A 15,000-nucleotide genomic window follows, 5' to 3' on the forward strand; every position below is an offset into this window, starting at 1 on the left:
TCAACCACCTCTACCAGATACCTGAAGCTGTTAACCTGTTCCACTATTTCCCCTTATATCTCAGTTTTCAACTTCTTCTGATTTGCCCCATTTACTGTAGAGGCAAATGTCTTGTATGTGCTCAGTTTTATCCCATGTGCCTTCAGTTTTACATTGTAGCGCCCTTTCTTTTATTGAAGTTCCTGTTCAGAGTCTGACTGTAATGCCAAATCATCTGCATACAACAGCTTTGTTAATCTGCCCCCTTCAACCTGTTTGCTAATGTAGGCCAACAGCAGTATAAACAGAATTGAGGATCAGAGTTCAAGCCTCATGCACAGCTGCTTCTGCTAGGGACCCCACTGTGAGTCTGGACACTTTTTGTGCTTGTTTCATTGGGTCCTTATTCCTTATATATTGGCTGAACTAATTTTACCATTTTGTCTGGGATTCTGAGCCATTGTAAGACTGCCCAAACCAATCTTCTGACAAAGGCATTTTAGGCTTGTAATTTTCTGGTCCTGATAAATTTTCAGAACCTGTACCATGCACAAAGTCTAGTAGGACATCTCTGACAAACCTTTAAAATCACTTGTGCAATATACTATTTACACATTCCCAAATATAAACTGGTAAGAATGTTTGTTTAGAATTTTCCGCATTTTCAGCTTCTTCTCCATTTTCTGTCTGCAAACATCAGGTCATTTGTACTGTATCCTGATCTGAATCTGAATTCCTTATTTCCCATCTTACTTTCTGCGGCCCCCTGTATTTATCTATCATCCGGTCCAGAAATCTGATGCACTGTGACAGGACTGATACCTCTGCACTGCCCTCACTTGTGAATGTGTCCTTTGTTCTTGTAGCCTGGCAGTGGAATGCTTATTCTCCAGTCATCTGGGATATGCTTTTCTCTCTTGAGTGTCTTCATGTGTCATTTCTCCCCAACACACCTAACACCTTGATTATATCTAGGCAGCCTTAGGAATAGGCCAACTAGGCGGCCGCCTAGGGCGTCACTCTAGTAGAGGCACTATTCCAGTATTTATTTGGTCTAGATTGACCAGGATTGGTGCACATGTTGGTGTGGTGGGGGTGCCATGGAGCCCTTTTGCCTAGGGCACCAGCTGACCTAAGGCCCCTCCTGTCTGCTGTGACTTCATCTACGACTTTGCCTGACTTCATTTTTCTAGTCATCTTTCTACTTCTTGGGTGGATTTTTTTTCCTCCTTCATTATAGACTGTGTCTGGGGCAGTAGAAACTCTTTGGGGTTTCCTTCATCCAGAAGCAACTTAAAGTAATCCTTCCATCTGACTTTGATGTCCTCTAGACTGATGAGCAGATTGTTGCTGGCATCTCTTATAAATGACATCTGATTTATCTTTACCTTTCTGTTGCTGTTTTGCAACCTGTTAACACTTCTGTGTGCCATCTGCTGAGTCTCTTTATAGTGGAGTTTCTCTTATGCCTTGTTTTTTGCCATTGGGACACCTTTCTTAGCCTCTTTCTTAACTATCCAGTCTTTCTTCTTTGCCAGATCCCTCTGTTCTTTCTCTTCCTGCTTTTGTTTGAATAACTTCCGGAACGTCTGCATTCCACCTCAACCTTTTCACATATACCTTATTTCTATACCTGGCTATCTGTTCTATAGTCCTCACACATGCTGTTTTGATATGCTGCCATTCTTCTTCTTCTTCAGCTTCACCTATTTCCACTTCTTCCTGAGGTGCTAGATCCTTGAATATTTCCTTGAACACTGGTGCTTTCGCTCTGCACATCTTCCAGATCCTCATCCTAGTCTGACGATAGAGCCTTCTCTGTCAAGGTCAATTTTACATTATCCTGTTCTGAATCCGAAGTCCTTATTTTCCACCAGTGGCCACCATTGGTTTATGCTGGGGGCCGACCATTTCACTGGGGATGAATTTGCACTTTCTGATCATAACACAGTGTTCTTTCCTTCCTAGGAGAAGTCATCAAAGTTGCATGCTGCGCAGCTTTTTATGTGATTTTGTAACTGTTTCTATTGGCGAAGCATGTGTTGGCCACCATTAAGCCATTTGCTAGAGAGAAGTGTAGAATGTACTCTACTTTATTCCTTTTTGTCCCACTCAGGTGGACACAGACAGTCCACTTATCCTGTTCTATTTCTCTCAGTATGAGCATTTAGGTTCCCCATTATCACCGTCAGCTCATTATGCCTCGCTTTATCTAGGATGTCCTGCAACTGGTGGCTCAGTCCCTGTTTTCCTCATAACAGCCTTGCTGTGGTACATAGGCCAAGAATGCCTTGTCTTCATACTGGAGTCTGATTGCCATGAATCTGTCACTGATTCTAATGACATCCCTGACTGATATTTGTTTTACAAACAGTGGTTTTGAAAATGTAATGGTATTAGAAACTCTTTGGGAGAATAACAAAGGGAAGTGACTTGACAGTGTGCCTGTTTCATGAGAATAATGAAGACTCTTTTTATCTGTTAGGCTGAGGTCTTTGTTTTCACTGGCAGAAATGACCACACATACTGTATATGTAATGTCTTTGTTTTTTGTTGTCAGAAATGATTGTGTACATTATGCAGTTTAATGCTGCTGAATTGCTGTGAGGCAGACCTTCTGCTGCCACTGACCACACTTTTCTATTTCAGTTAGAACCTTTAGACTTTGCTTCCACAGTCTCCTCTTTATTCGAATCCTGTCCAGCAACTATTAAAAACACAAGATTGTAAACATAGGGATTACTCACCTACATTTGCTTATGCTATGCACCTTTACAATGGGAGCAAAAGGGGTATTTATGCTGTCAGGAACCTCAACTCCATCCAGTTGCTTCTGCAGATCAGATCTCCTCCTAATGTGTGCCATGGAAGGTCCCCTTATTTAGTATCTAAAAAAAATTAAATTGTTTTTGTGATCACAAGATTACTGGCCAGAATTGCTGCAACACCTGCATTTTCTAACTAGGACTGGAGTACATTAGCAGCTGCAGAAAATGCCACCACTTCATCCCTGTAATTCACTAGGTGTGAAGATCTTCATCTAACTGCACCTGATAACCCTGGGAGCCAGCGTAAGGACCGACCAAAGGTTTATCTGCGGACATCAGACAATAATAGCAAAGGCAGAAAGCAAGATATTTTGAAGTTCAATTCTGCAGTGTAGGTTTCTGAGGACTCTGCACGCTAGAGGTTTGACTAAGTAGCCCAGAAGTTAGAAGAGCTGGGTAGGGGATGAGGGAGGGAACACCCAAGACTGCCTTAGCCATCTCAGGAGAGGGTATTGGTGGAGGCCTGCTAATGGAGTGCCACTGGGGAAAGGTCAGGAAACACAGAACCACATGAGGTTGAGGGGGTGTGCTGAGACATGCACTTGCCCTGAGCCCAGCATAGTTGGCATTGCACTGTGCTTTCCACTCAACATTGAAGGGTGACAAGGTTATAGAAAAATGTCTCCTAATCCCCTCTGGGTGATGGCTATAATCCCAGGCCTTCCTCTTCCTATCTAGGTGTTCTCAGATGCTAGTAGAATGGTGAGAGGAATAAATGGGCCAGCAGAGCATAAATTACTCAATGGTCATGAGTTGGATGGAGAGGAAAAATAAATTATATTTAAAAAAATAAAATGAGGGAACAGAACACAGGTATGCATGTAAGGCTGGCTTTGTTTCAGAGTTCATAGGTTCAAAGGTTTTTACTAGGCTAACAATCACAAGTGTCTTTTTAAGCCTAGCCATGCATCCCATATCTCTGACAAGTTCTGATACCCTTGATAAGTATAAGCAGGGGCTTGGGAGAAGAGACATTTACAAGCTAGGGCCTGGGAGATGAACCATTTACAGGTTGCCTGTATCCATTAGAGATACAGGTGCCAAAATAGGGATGAATTTCCTGTTCCCCATCCAATTTTCCAGGTTACACTTGAATTCGGTTAGGGAGGAACTCTGCTTCAGTTGGATGTGGAGCCTGTTCCAGAGATGGTGTAGTCTCTGGGATACATACCTGTCTCTCCAGCAGGTCCTATTTATATCACAGGCAAGGTTTAAGTCTTTAGAATGGGTAATTCTGGTGCTGTTTGTTTTGCGGATGTGCAGGAGGTCCATCAGGGTGGGGTCTGACAATGCCCTGTATGTCAGGCATAGATCTCCCCTCAAAAGCCTGCAGGAAACAGAATACAGGGATAGAGCCTTGAGGCGGTCTGCATAGGACATTTTACCTGTGTGGATGTTCCAATTGTTGGATATACCTGGTTAGGTACATACAAAAGGGGCATTGTACTCAGTGATAGCTCTGATGAATGCTGAATACAGTGGAAAGTTGCACAACACAGAATGATTTCATCACTACTGTAGACACATGATGGTCAAAGGCTAGATTACTATCTACGTGTATCCCTAAGTCTCTGACTACTGGGTCAACTCTAAGGGCTGTGTTGTCAATATAATAGTTACTAGGGATGGATGACTTCCCGAAGGATATTATTATGCATCTCTTGGCCTTTAGTTTTAGCCCATGGCTCTGATCTGACACCAGTTGTTTGTCTGTGTCAGCCCCTCCTGGAGAACACTTGTGTCAGTGTGGGATTTAATGACAGCTCCTAATTTGCAATCATCTGCAAATTTAGTCAGCCAAAGACCACTAACAGTGGTCTTGACTTCAGAGAAGTAAATGCCGAAAACGAGTGGTCCAAGGACTGATCCCTGAGGGACTCCACTTGTGACTGGGCTCTTTGTAGAGGTGGACTCCCCAGTTCTAACTTCCTGGGTCCTGTCTCTGAAACAGTTGGCTATCCATCGGGTGACATACAGGTTTGTACCTAATGTCTTGAGTTTGTCAACAATGCCCAAGTGGGGTATTATGTCAAATGCCTTGGCCAGGTCACAAGATAGGCAGTGTGAACCATTTTGCCCTCATCTGTTGTTTTGGTGATCTTCTCAAACAAGTCCATCAGGTTGAGTAAGCATGATCTGCCCTTGACAAAAGCAAACTGTGTTGGGTCCAGTGTCTGGAGGTTTACTATATCACTGTTGATAATTTCCATGATAATTCTTTCCATGGCTTTACATATAAGACTAGTGAGACTTATAGGTCTCTAGATTGCCCACCTTTGTGCAGAGAGATGACTGTTGCTGTTCCCCATTCATGAGGCATGAAGCCTGTTTGGAGGCTATAGTTAAATTGCAATCCCAGAGGCCCTTACAGGTCATGTTTCATGCTATTTAGAAGGCATGAAAGTGTACCCTCTGCGACCTGTGATCCCTGGCCCATGAAAGCATTGCCCATAAGACAAAAGTCTTCATTCTACTGCCAATTATGTATGGGTGAGAGGCTAAGAGGAGGGTTAACATCATAACAGCCACTCTTAAGAGGAGAGTCTGTGGTACATCTTTCATCTCCCCATATCTGCTGGGACAGATTGGTGGCTGTCAAATACTGGAGTCATTTTTGTGGGTCAGAGTGCAGGCCTATGGGGTCCTTTCCCCAATGGCTAGTTGCAAGTGAAGGTTAAGATGATCCCCACCAGTTTCTTGCACCTGTGTTTGGGCTCTTGACCTTCACTGCCCTCTTGCTGTATCTTGACAAAAGTCATGTGAGTTTGTTGCATTTCTGGCTTTAGCTGTAATGGCCTTTTTCAGTTCCTTGCTTTTCTCTTGCATGCAGAATGAATCAGACTTCTCTGATGCTCAAAGGCATAATACATGGTGTTTTTAACAGCAAACATGGCATCCATTTTAAAGGGCACCAAAGTCAGGCCCTGTGCCACCTAACAGGTCTGACCATGTGTACTCCACACCTGCATAACAGTCCTCTATTTTCACTAGCCATCCCAAAGTAGGTTCCTGTTACCTCTTCTGCTCAGGTCTAGGTCTCAGAAACTGCAGCACTTCGCTGATTCCTCACACAGAATGTCAAACGTGATGGGCAGGTTTGGCCAACAGATTCATTCTGTCATCTGTGGTCTGCAGGCTGTTGATTACCGGTCTCCTTTGTTACGTTTCTGAACATCTGTAGTTGGTCAAGCTTTGGAAAAGCAATTTGCTCTTCCTGATTCTGAGGATCAGAAAGGTGCAGAGAGGGTTCTTAACACTATGTCATCATCTGGGTTTCATGCGACCCATTGTACTTTTGATGATGAAGATGCTGTTGTCAAGCCTGTGAGTGGTAACCATTTAAAATGTTGGGACCCACTTTAGTGAGTCCTGTAATGGTGATACTGAATGGCTGAAAATATTGACTTATATGTACTAAGTCCAAGATGGACATTTCTTGGAATATTCCCTGTTCTCCATGGTGTGGCTGCCTCGAAGTTGGTGTATATAAGATCAGGGAGTGTAGGAAGCCCCCAACAAAAGTTTAAAGGAGAAGAGTGGTGTCTGATATTCACTCTTCTGCTATATTTTCTGTGTGTGTTGGGGGGGGAGCAGCATGTCGGCACGTCACAAGTGCCAATATCTCAATAGGAAGCCTGGTCAGTGCCACTTTTGCTTCTGCAGCCAACATAGGCCTGGTTCTTATCACTTTGACAAAAGCTGTGCCTTGCTTTTATGGATGAGATCCTTTTTGGTGAACCTCAGGAAATAATTGAGGACTCCAGATGAAGGGCAAGACACTTTCTGCTGTTGTTGATATGTACACAGTTCTCCTTTCTTTCTCTGCTTACCGTTTCTGGTCATTTAATAGGAATAACACTGTCAGATGCCAGATAACACCTGCCATGTGCCAGACCACCATGCTTTCTTAGTCATCCTTGAAAGTCTTCTAAGATAACCTCTTTTCATTCAACCTCACAAAAGTCATGACTATTCTCATTAGACTGCACTGCTGGGAGGTTGGTTCTGTGAGCTTTCTCCAGCCCGGACACTTGTCATTTAGTGTAGGTGTGCTCTGGACCCCATTGAGAAGATATTCTGGAAATTTTCAGCATGCCCACTGCTCATTCCCCCTCACTCATTAAATGTGTCTTTCTCTAGGAGATCATTCTGTATTGGAGAAGATGCTGGTGAATTCTTAGCTTATGCTGTTTAGAAGGGCAGCAGAGCTGGTCCCACCATCCTGATGGGTAAGATGGGGTTGGGTTCTTTTTGTTTTCAGTCCCAAGGTGGTGAAGAGTCACCATCTATTTCTAGATCTAAGTAATTTCATCTTTTACATGTCACATAATATTCCACATGCACAATTTACAAGTACTGATGTTGTTGCCCTTGCATGGCTTTTGAATGGTGCTGATTTAATGTGGTTGCCCTGTTGGCACATTGGCATCCTAGGGCCATGCAAGTGATTCCTTCAGTTTTCCCTAGGTAGACACACTGCTTCCCTTTCAACTTTCATGCAGTCCACTGATACTTTCAAAGGTGTCTACCATTAGAATGTAGGCCTTCCAACAGTATAGCCTTATGATGTTTCCTCACTTTGATAACATGTTGCTGACGGCCATTACCCAAGATGTCTCTCGTGGTTGCACTTGTTTAGGCTTTGATTTGGTGGCAGTCATTTGAGGTTACCACCATCTCGGAAAAGTCCTTGCTGCTTCTGGTGCAATCCAGTCCTTGTATACAAACAGTTCTAGATGCCTTTGTAAATGGCACCTTTCTTCCTGCACAGAAAGCCTTGGAACTGAAAAGTCTTGACGTCCATGGCTGCATCATGTCATGAGAAAAGGATCCACTCCAGCCTATTGGTATGCCTGTGCTTATAGCAGGAATAATACTGACAGTCCCCTGAGCCCACCTTAGTATGCAAGTCTACGGTATAAGGTTCACTGGCATTGGTTGTAGTTATTTCTCCAAACCTTCTTTTTAGAATTGGTGGGTTTTGATCCGCAGACTGGAGATGGTTTTATTTTTTTTTTACTTTCCTCTTTAAACCCGTGGTGGTGGTGCTGCGGTAGCGTTGTCGCCTCACAGTAAGATGCTGTCCAGTTCGATTCTCAGCTACAGTGTCTTCTGCATGAAGACATGCGCGAATGGGCGTACCTTCGTTGAAGGTTGTGCATCAGGGCTGGTAACTCGGCATGTAAAAATCAACTACCAATCATTAGCGGACCGGAGTTCCGCTGTGGAGACCCCTAACCGGGAAAAGCCGAAAGACACAACACAACTTTCCTCCTCTTTGATGTAGTTATTGACTTTGTATGCATCACTAGAGGGGTGAGGAACCCACTTTATGGCCTTGACCCAAGCCTTCTATTGTCTTTGGGTTATTAGTTTTCCCAGATCACTTAGGGGAGGAGTGCACTACCTCTGCTCCAGAGCATGATGAAGTCCTCATTGAACACCAGAGATTAAGGACCCCTTTAGAACTTGTTTCCCTAGTGTATGATAGATGGACACTTCTAAAGCCTGAGCCTTTGTTTGTGAGACTGAAAGTCATTTAGCAGCTTGGTACATGAACATGCAGGACGGACTCATGCCTACCAGTTCTGTAACAAAGTGATGCAGGTCTGAAATGGGCCACTGACTGCCATACTTTGTTAGTGGTGATTCATTTTCAAGGAGACTCCACCATTCTAGCTGTCATACTGATTTCACATTTAATCCCTGTACTATAGTTTGGGCTTCCATGGGACAGTATTCAAGCCATCTTGCAAAAGTGATGCACCATAAAAGTTGACATATTTAATGCACTGCTGTGCTATACACATTCTTCTTCTTCAATGAAGCAGGTGATAAAGGGGTTGTTGTAAGTGCATTCTTCATGCAGTGAGGAACATGGTATAGCATGTACTTCCCCTCCCCTCATCCATTACTTGCTGGTGAAATTTAAATCAGAAAGCACCGGGCTTATTCTCATCGCCTCTGGTGGCCATGAAGAACCTGTTTTCTGGCCCTTGTAATCCTTCTCTGTTTAGACATGAGTTTGGTCTAAGCATATGATTTGTTCAGCAGCTGCTGGTTAGCAAATAGTTCTCCCTAAGGAGATTAGGGAGTTATTTGAGTCTGACATGAAGGTTGTCCATATTGGTAGAAGAAGGTCCTCATTTCCCTCAGTCTTTAAATCTGCCACATTTATTTAGCCTTTATCAGGCTTTGTTGTGATCTACACATCAGTTACTCCACTCTCAAAATTATTGCTTTGGCCATATCAGTATCTGGTAGAAGGTAGGGCAAGTCTGTCATAGATCAGTGAAACAATTGCTGAAGCAGGATCAACTGGCTATCACTAAATAATCCATTATGTCTTGCATCCTGACATTCTTGATTGACATGCTGTCAAATCTTCACTTCCGAATAACTAGTTTGTTGGAGCCGAAATTTGTGTCCTGAAAAATGCTCCTAGTGACCATCACCTCAGCCTTTTAGATTTCTGAGCTCCTTATTTTTCGTGTGTTACACTTTACCTTGGCTTTTGAACAAATCCTCATTGTTTTCTCCTAGAGGCAGTTTTAACTGACTCAGCCAGCCTATTTATCGTATGATTTCTTGTGAGTGTAAAAAGTGAAGTAAAAATACTCTGTATATCCTGGCTGTCCACTGCCAATTGCCACGTCCGTTAGGTCTGAGAGCACAGGTGGATGGATGACTAATTAACTATTAGATTCCTTTCCTCACAGCAGGGAAGGTTTTGCTGTTACAAATACAGCATATCTAAATGTATTGTTAATTGCATTGCTTTTTATTAGTAGAAAGCTAATAGGCCATTGATAAGTATATTTACAAGACATTTGTGGTTCTTTTCATTGAAACCACTTAGCCTACTGCACCCTCAGACCTCCATTATGCAATTATCCCCCCCTTCAGTGATACATTGGCCTTAAAGGTGAGTGCAGGAGGAATGTATCAATCAGTAATGCTTTTTCCTGTGATCCAGGTGACCTGGGTTTGACTAGCAAGCCTAATAGCAGAGGCAATGTGGTTGGGCACTGACAGATGCTCTCGGTCTTTCTGGCCTTATGCGATTATACATTGGATGTGAAGAAACAAAGAAAAATCATTGTGGGCATAAAGTAAATCCCTGTGGTTGTATGATGCTGTACTTTGACTCCTCTGACTTTTCTCAGATGGCAGGAAAAAGACTGGATTAGATCCAGGGGTCAGGACTGACTCCTGGCATCCGAGATCAAAGAGATGCACAAGTGGTAGCCAATGGTCTGCTGCAAATTGGCCAAAAAAGCTTATCTTTGTCTTTTTCTTCCAAGACTCTATCTCAACATAGGCTGGTCAGACAGTTTCCTGGAAGAGTTGTATGTTAACACTTCCTGTGAGGGACTTTTCTTCTCTCCATGTTCTCAAGTTTCAGGTTCCGGAAACTTACAGGTGATGTGTTGAAATTATGTAGCAGCTCTGCTAGGAAGACTTTTAAACTTTACTCCACAGAGTGAAGGTAACCATGTTAAATGTTTCTCGGAGATATCATCTTTTATAGAACTCACTCTTATGTTTGTCCTTGAAATGGCATTCTTTTCTAGATAAGGTAAGTCATAATCAAGACATGAGATCATATTACACCTCAGGTGTCCATAGACAGCTGAAGATTGCCTGCCACTTGTGAATGAAGGTCTTTGGTTGTCTGACCAGTTGTGTCAGTCTTCTGGTAGACGAACAGCCACCAGACTCTAAGCCTCACCACATTCTTTGAGAACTCTTGTTGTGTGTTGCCATAAGGAAATCCACTGGCATTACATGAGGGTAGTGGCTGCATGTCTGGCCAGCTTCAGGAATGCATCAGCAGCGGTTATCTATGCTGCCGTCATTGCTGCTACTTGGTAATTTTACCCCGATTTAGCCAAATACTACAGTATAGGCATACCTTCAGGAAGAAGGACTGGAGTTTGCAAACCTGTACTGTAGAGACTTCTGCCTGACATTCTTTGTTTTGCTTTTCTCATCCTTATAGAATGCAGATTTTTTTTTTGCTGTAGATATTGTTGTGCCACATGACCCTCCTAGAAGTGAGGCTGTAGCTAAGAATGAAGACACAACGTCTCGTCATGGAGGAGGACTCCTGTAACAGCTTAGATTTCCCTCTCTCTATGTAGGTATCTTGTTCTGTTTGTTGATATGCATAAACATCTGGGGGCTAAAGATACTTCTTGTCTTCATCACTTAGTCTCATCTCACAGTTGGAGAACCATTACTTACTGACCTATCAAGGTTGGAGAGTCATCAGTTATTGTCAGAGTTGGAGAGCTATTATTTATTCTTCTCCCAGAGTTGGAGAGTCATTATTTCTTCCTTCTCTCAGAGTTGGAGAGTCATTATTTATTCTTCTCTCAGAGTTGGAGAGTCATTATTTATTCTTCTCTCAGAGTTGGAGAGTCATTATTTATTCTTCTCTCAGAGTTGGAGAGTCATTATTTCCTCCTTCTCTCAGAGGTGGATAGCGCTCCCTTATTGCCTTCTCAGAGTTGGAGAGCCATATAGTTTGCTTTTCAGAATTTGGAAGTCATTGCTAATTTTTATTTCTGAGTTGGGAAGTTATCATCTTCATTTCTCATTGTTTATTCTTATTTCTGAGTTGGGGAATCTTCACTAATTCTTATCTTTGTAGGTTCTTAGGTAAGTACAAGGCTAGGTGTCCTTGCAGCACTATTTTAAGCCTAGCCAGTTTCCCTTTTTGTGCTCAAAATAACGTATCCCCCTTTGTTTATAGACTGACTTTACCCGTCCCATTTTTGTTAATTATATATTACCCCTAATGAGAATAACTGTGATCATACCATAAATAATTTGAGGGGACACTTGCATGGGATAAAACATTTAGGAGCTGCCTCTGCCCATTAATAGTACAGGAGGTAGTTCTGGTGTACATTTTCTGTTTCCCTTCCGTAGATCTAATTTGTGCTTGAATATGGACAGGTCGAGGTATGCGGAGTGTACTGTTTTGCCTTCATCCATTGCTTTGGAGACCTTTAAAAAAATCCACCAGATTAAGTAAGCATAATCTGCTTTTGACAAATCCAGGCTGAGATGGGTGCAATGATTGAAGGTTTCCTATGTCCTGATTAATTACTTCCATGATAAGTCTTTCCATGGCTTTGCATATGAGGCTGGTCAGATTTATGGGTCTGTAATTGCCTAGGTCTGTGGAATGTCCTCAATTATGCAGGGGAGTGACTGTAGCTGTTCTGCATTCACTTGTTACAAAAACCTGTTTGGAGGCTGAGCTTGAACAGTGTTGTTAGGGGTGGGGCTAAGTCGTTCTTCATGCTGTTTAAGATGCATCCAGGGATATCGTCAGGACCCATCAATTCAGTATTTTTAGATTTTGATAGCACTTTAAAGACGTGATCTTGTGTGATAGGTGGAGGCAAGCGAGTTTCGGGTATATCTTGAGGGACAGACAGAGGGAAGAGAGGGGTAAAGTTGGAGCTAAATCTATTGGCCGGTACATTCACTATATCTTCAGCCTCAGTGTAATTAACATTGTTGACATCTCTGCTCTCTCTTATCTCTGAGACAGAGAGTCATTACATTTGTTTCTTTGAGCTGGAGAGTCATTACATACTCTGAGTGTTTTAGAGGAAACGGCAGGATGGTTCTTTCATAAGTCCTAATGATGGTGATAGTTGGAGAGTCGCTATGTATTCTCCTCTCAGTAAGGGCTAGTTAGCTTGATGTATGTGCATGTTGTAGTGCTATAGATATGACGAGTGAGTGATAAAGCGATCATATTCAGTAGTTCTTCATTCATTGTAGAGGCAGAATTGCATTATTGTTTAGAGGTCAAACCCTAATTTATCTCATCACCCAAGCCAGAGCAATTATATTTGCGTAGAGATGAATTCTCGCAAGTGAAGCAAGATCATTTTGTGCTCTATTATTAATACAGATTTTGAAACTTGATGAAGATGAGTAGGAAAACATTAGGCCTTTAAAAATATTGTGTTTAGCTGAATTGTGTTCCTCTGATTTACAGATTCTTGGGATAACAAACCCACAAGGGCGTAAGAAGTACATTGCTGCTGCATTTCCCAGTGCTTGTGGGAAAACAAATCTTGCCATGATGAATCCAACACTGCCTGGGTGGAAGGTGGAGTGTGTCGGCGATGACATTGCATGGATGAAGTTTGATAGTGAAGGTGAGTACAGAACAATGTATTGGAACCATTGGCTACACTGTAGGGAGTACCCAAAGGTATGAGCAACGATATGATGAAGGCAGATGAAGGATTCGTTATTCCTGGGTATCTATTGGCTGATGGTGGTTACACTACACTTCTGTAACAGCTAGAGACTGGAAACAGCATCGGTTTTCACAAAGGGTAAAATTGTAAGCCATAGTAATCTCCTGCGGCCTGTGGCTGTTGGCACACAACCTATGCGAGTGACATGCTGAAAGTATGAAAGGGCAGGTACCTTAAGTTTCTGACATTCTTGAAAAGTAGTTTATTGTTGCTGGAGAAGTGTTGACAAAACAGTGGAAGATTATTATAATATGAAGAATTTTATTTATTACTAAACAGCTTTTGCTGTAGAAATATTTAAAGCATTTTTACACAGAGCTTGTCATTGCTCTGTGTTCATAGACTGATGATGAAAAGCAGATTGAGGAAGATGTGACAGATAAAGCTCGTTTTCCCTAGTCCCGTACCTCCTGCACAGTTAAACACTGCGCATTTACTCTTCTGGGCACTCAGAAGCTTAACCTCTCCCACCACCTCCTAAAAGGGGAAATGCCTTGTGCACGTGCTCCTGTATCTTACATCCCCCATACCCCCCCCCACAAGCATATGTACTGGAAGCTGTTCCCTGATTCCCCCACATTCTCCAGAGACTGATGGCTTAAATTTTCTGAATTATTGGTTCCACACTTACCTGTCTCCACCTCCTAACCACAAAAAAAAAAAGCAACCACAGACACCAGAGTTAATTCTGTCAGAAAAGTAGGCATCTGACAACTAAAATGAAAGACTGCCAAGTGCACGAGGAGTTTTAAAGTGACCATCATCAGCTGTGCAGTTTGTGGACTGCTCTATCCACAGTCAGCATTGTCTGCTGTTTGTACTTCTTTCACTGTTTTTCTAGCTTAGCTGCTGGCACTTTCTGATACAGCATGAATGTTGTATTTTGTGCTATGTATTACTGATTACTGAGATTGTTTTTTAAGGTGGTTTAATTTGTTTTAGGTGGAAGTAAAAGCACCATAGTATTGCATCATAACAGGATACATCTACAAGTAGATGTGAGGAGGTACAGTACATAAACACTGTGTAATGAAACATAGTGTAAATGCCAACAGAAAACTTGTTCAGTTCAGTTTATTTGGGTCTCATCAGCTTGCTTTACCTTTGTTCTGTGAAGAAAATGAAACAGCCATCCCTTATATTTTGTCATGTTGAATTTTAGTGGGCAAAAAATAGGAGGGCAGTCTGTCTTTAACAGATGCTGTTCACTTTTTTTTTTCATAAATAATGCAAGGTTTTGTTTTATCTTATTTACCCTTTTCATTCTGCTAGCAACATGCTGAGTACCTGTGGCATGAAAGTTTACTGCATTAACTATACACCCTGATTTCTGATTGAATTTGACTACAAGAATACACATCCTCCTTGTAGGTATCACACATTTAAGCCTTTCATTTCTGAGATGCTTTGTTCCTCAGAAGTTGCTCTTGCACATTTAACTACTAAATATCTCACATGTAAGATGTTCTGATTACTGGTAGGAATTCATTTTGAGATCAGTATAAATAACTTCAGTGCCAGAGTTTCTCAACAAAATGGTTTTATCCATGTACTGATGTCCCATAATAAGGCTTTAGGCATATTCTATATACAGAGTATTAATGTTATATCTAAGAAATGGTTAAAATGAGAGGCAAGGTCACATGACCTGCACTAGGTGTAATGGAATACTCAAAAATTAAGTTATCTCAAATTTCATTGTAGAAGTTGACATCTAACTGCAAAATAATTCCATGTTGTCCTCAGGTCGCCTGCGGGCAATTAATCCAGAGAATGGCTTCTTTGGTGTGGCACCTGGAACGTCTATGAAGACCAATCCCAATGCCATGAAGACTGTCCAGAAAAACACCATATTTACCAATGTGGCAGAAACCAGTGATGGCGGCTTCTACTGGGAGGGC

The 15,000-nt window shown here is 42.2% G+C and overlaps 1 protein-coding gene across 1 annotated transcript in view; it reads left to right on the forward strand.

Annotated features, from left to right (window-relative positions):
• PCK2 (phosphoenolpyruvate carboxykinase 2, mitochondrial) overlaps positions 1 to 15,000 on the forward strand; it is a 137,793-nt gene that overhangs the window by 94,662 nt on the left and 28,131 nt on the right. Inside the window, exons 6-7 of the mRNA XM_044058341.1 lie at positions 12,832 to 12,994; positions 14,846 to 15,000. The exon at positions 14,846 to 15,000 is cut by the window's right edge and continues 64 nt beyond it. Of these exons, the coding sequence (XP_043914276.1) occupies positions 12,832 to 12,994; positions 14,846 to 15,000 (318 nt within the window). The remainder of the gene's footprint in view (positions 1 to 12,831; positions 12,995 to 14,845) is intronic.

This window comes from Protopterus annectens, chromosome 16.part0 (assembly GCF_019279795.1).
Source record: "Protopterus annectens isolate FY-2018-M chromosome 16.part0, PAN1.0, whole genome shotgun sequence".
Lineage (NCBI taxonomy): Eukaryota > Metazoa > Chordata > Ceratodontiformes > Protopteridae > Protopterus > Protopterus annectens.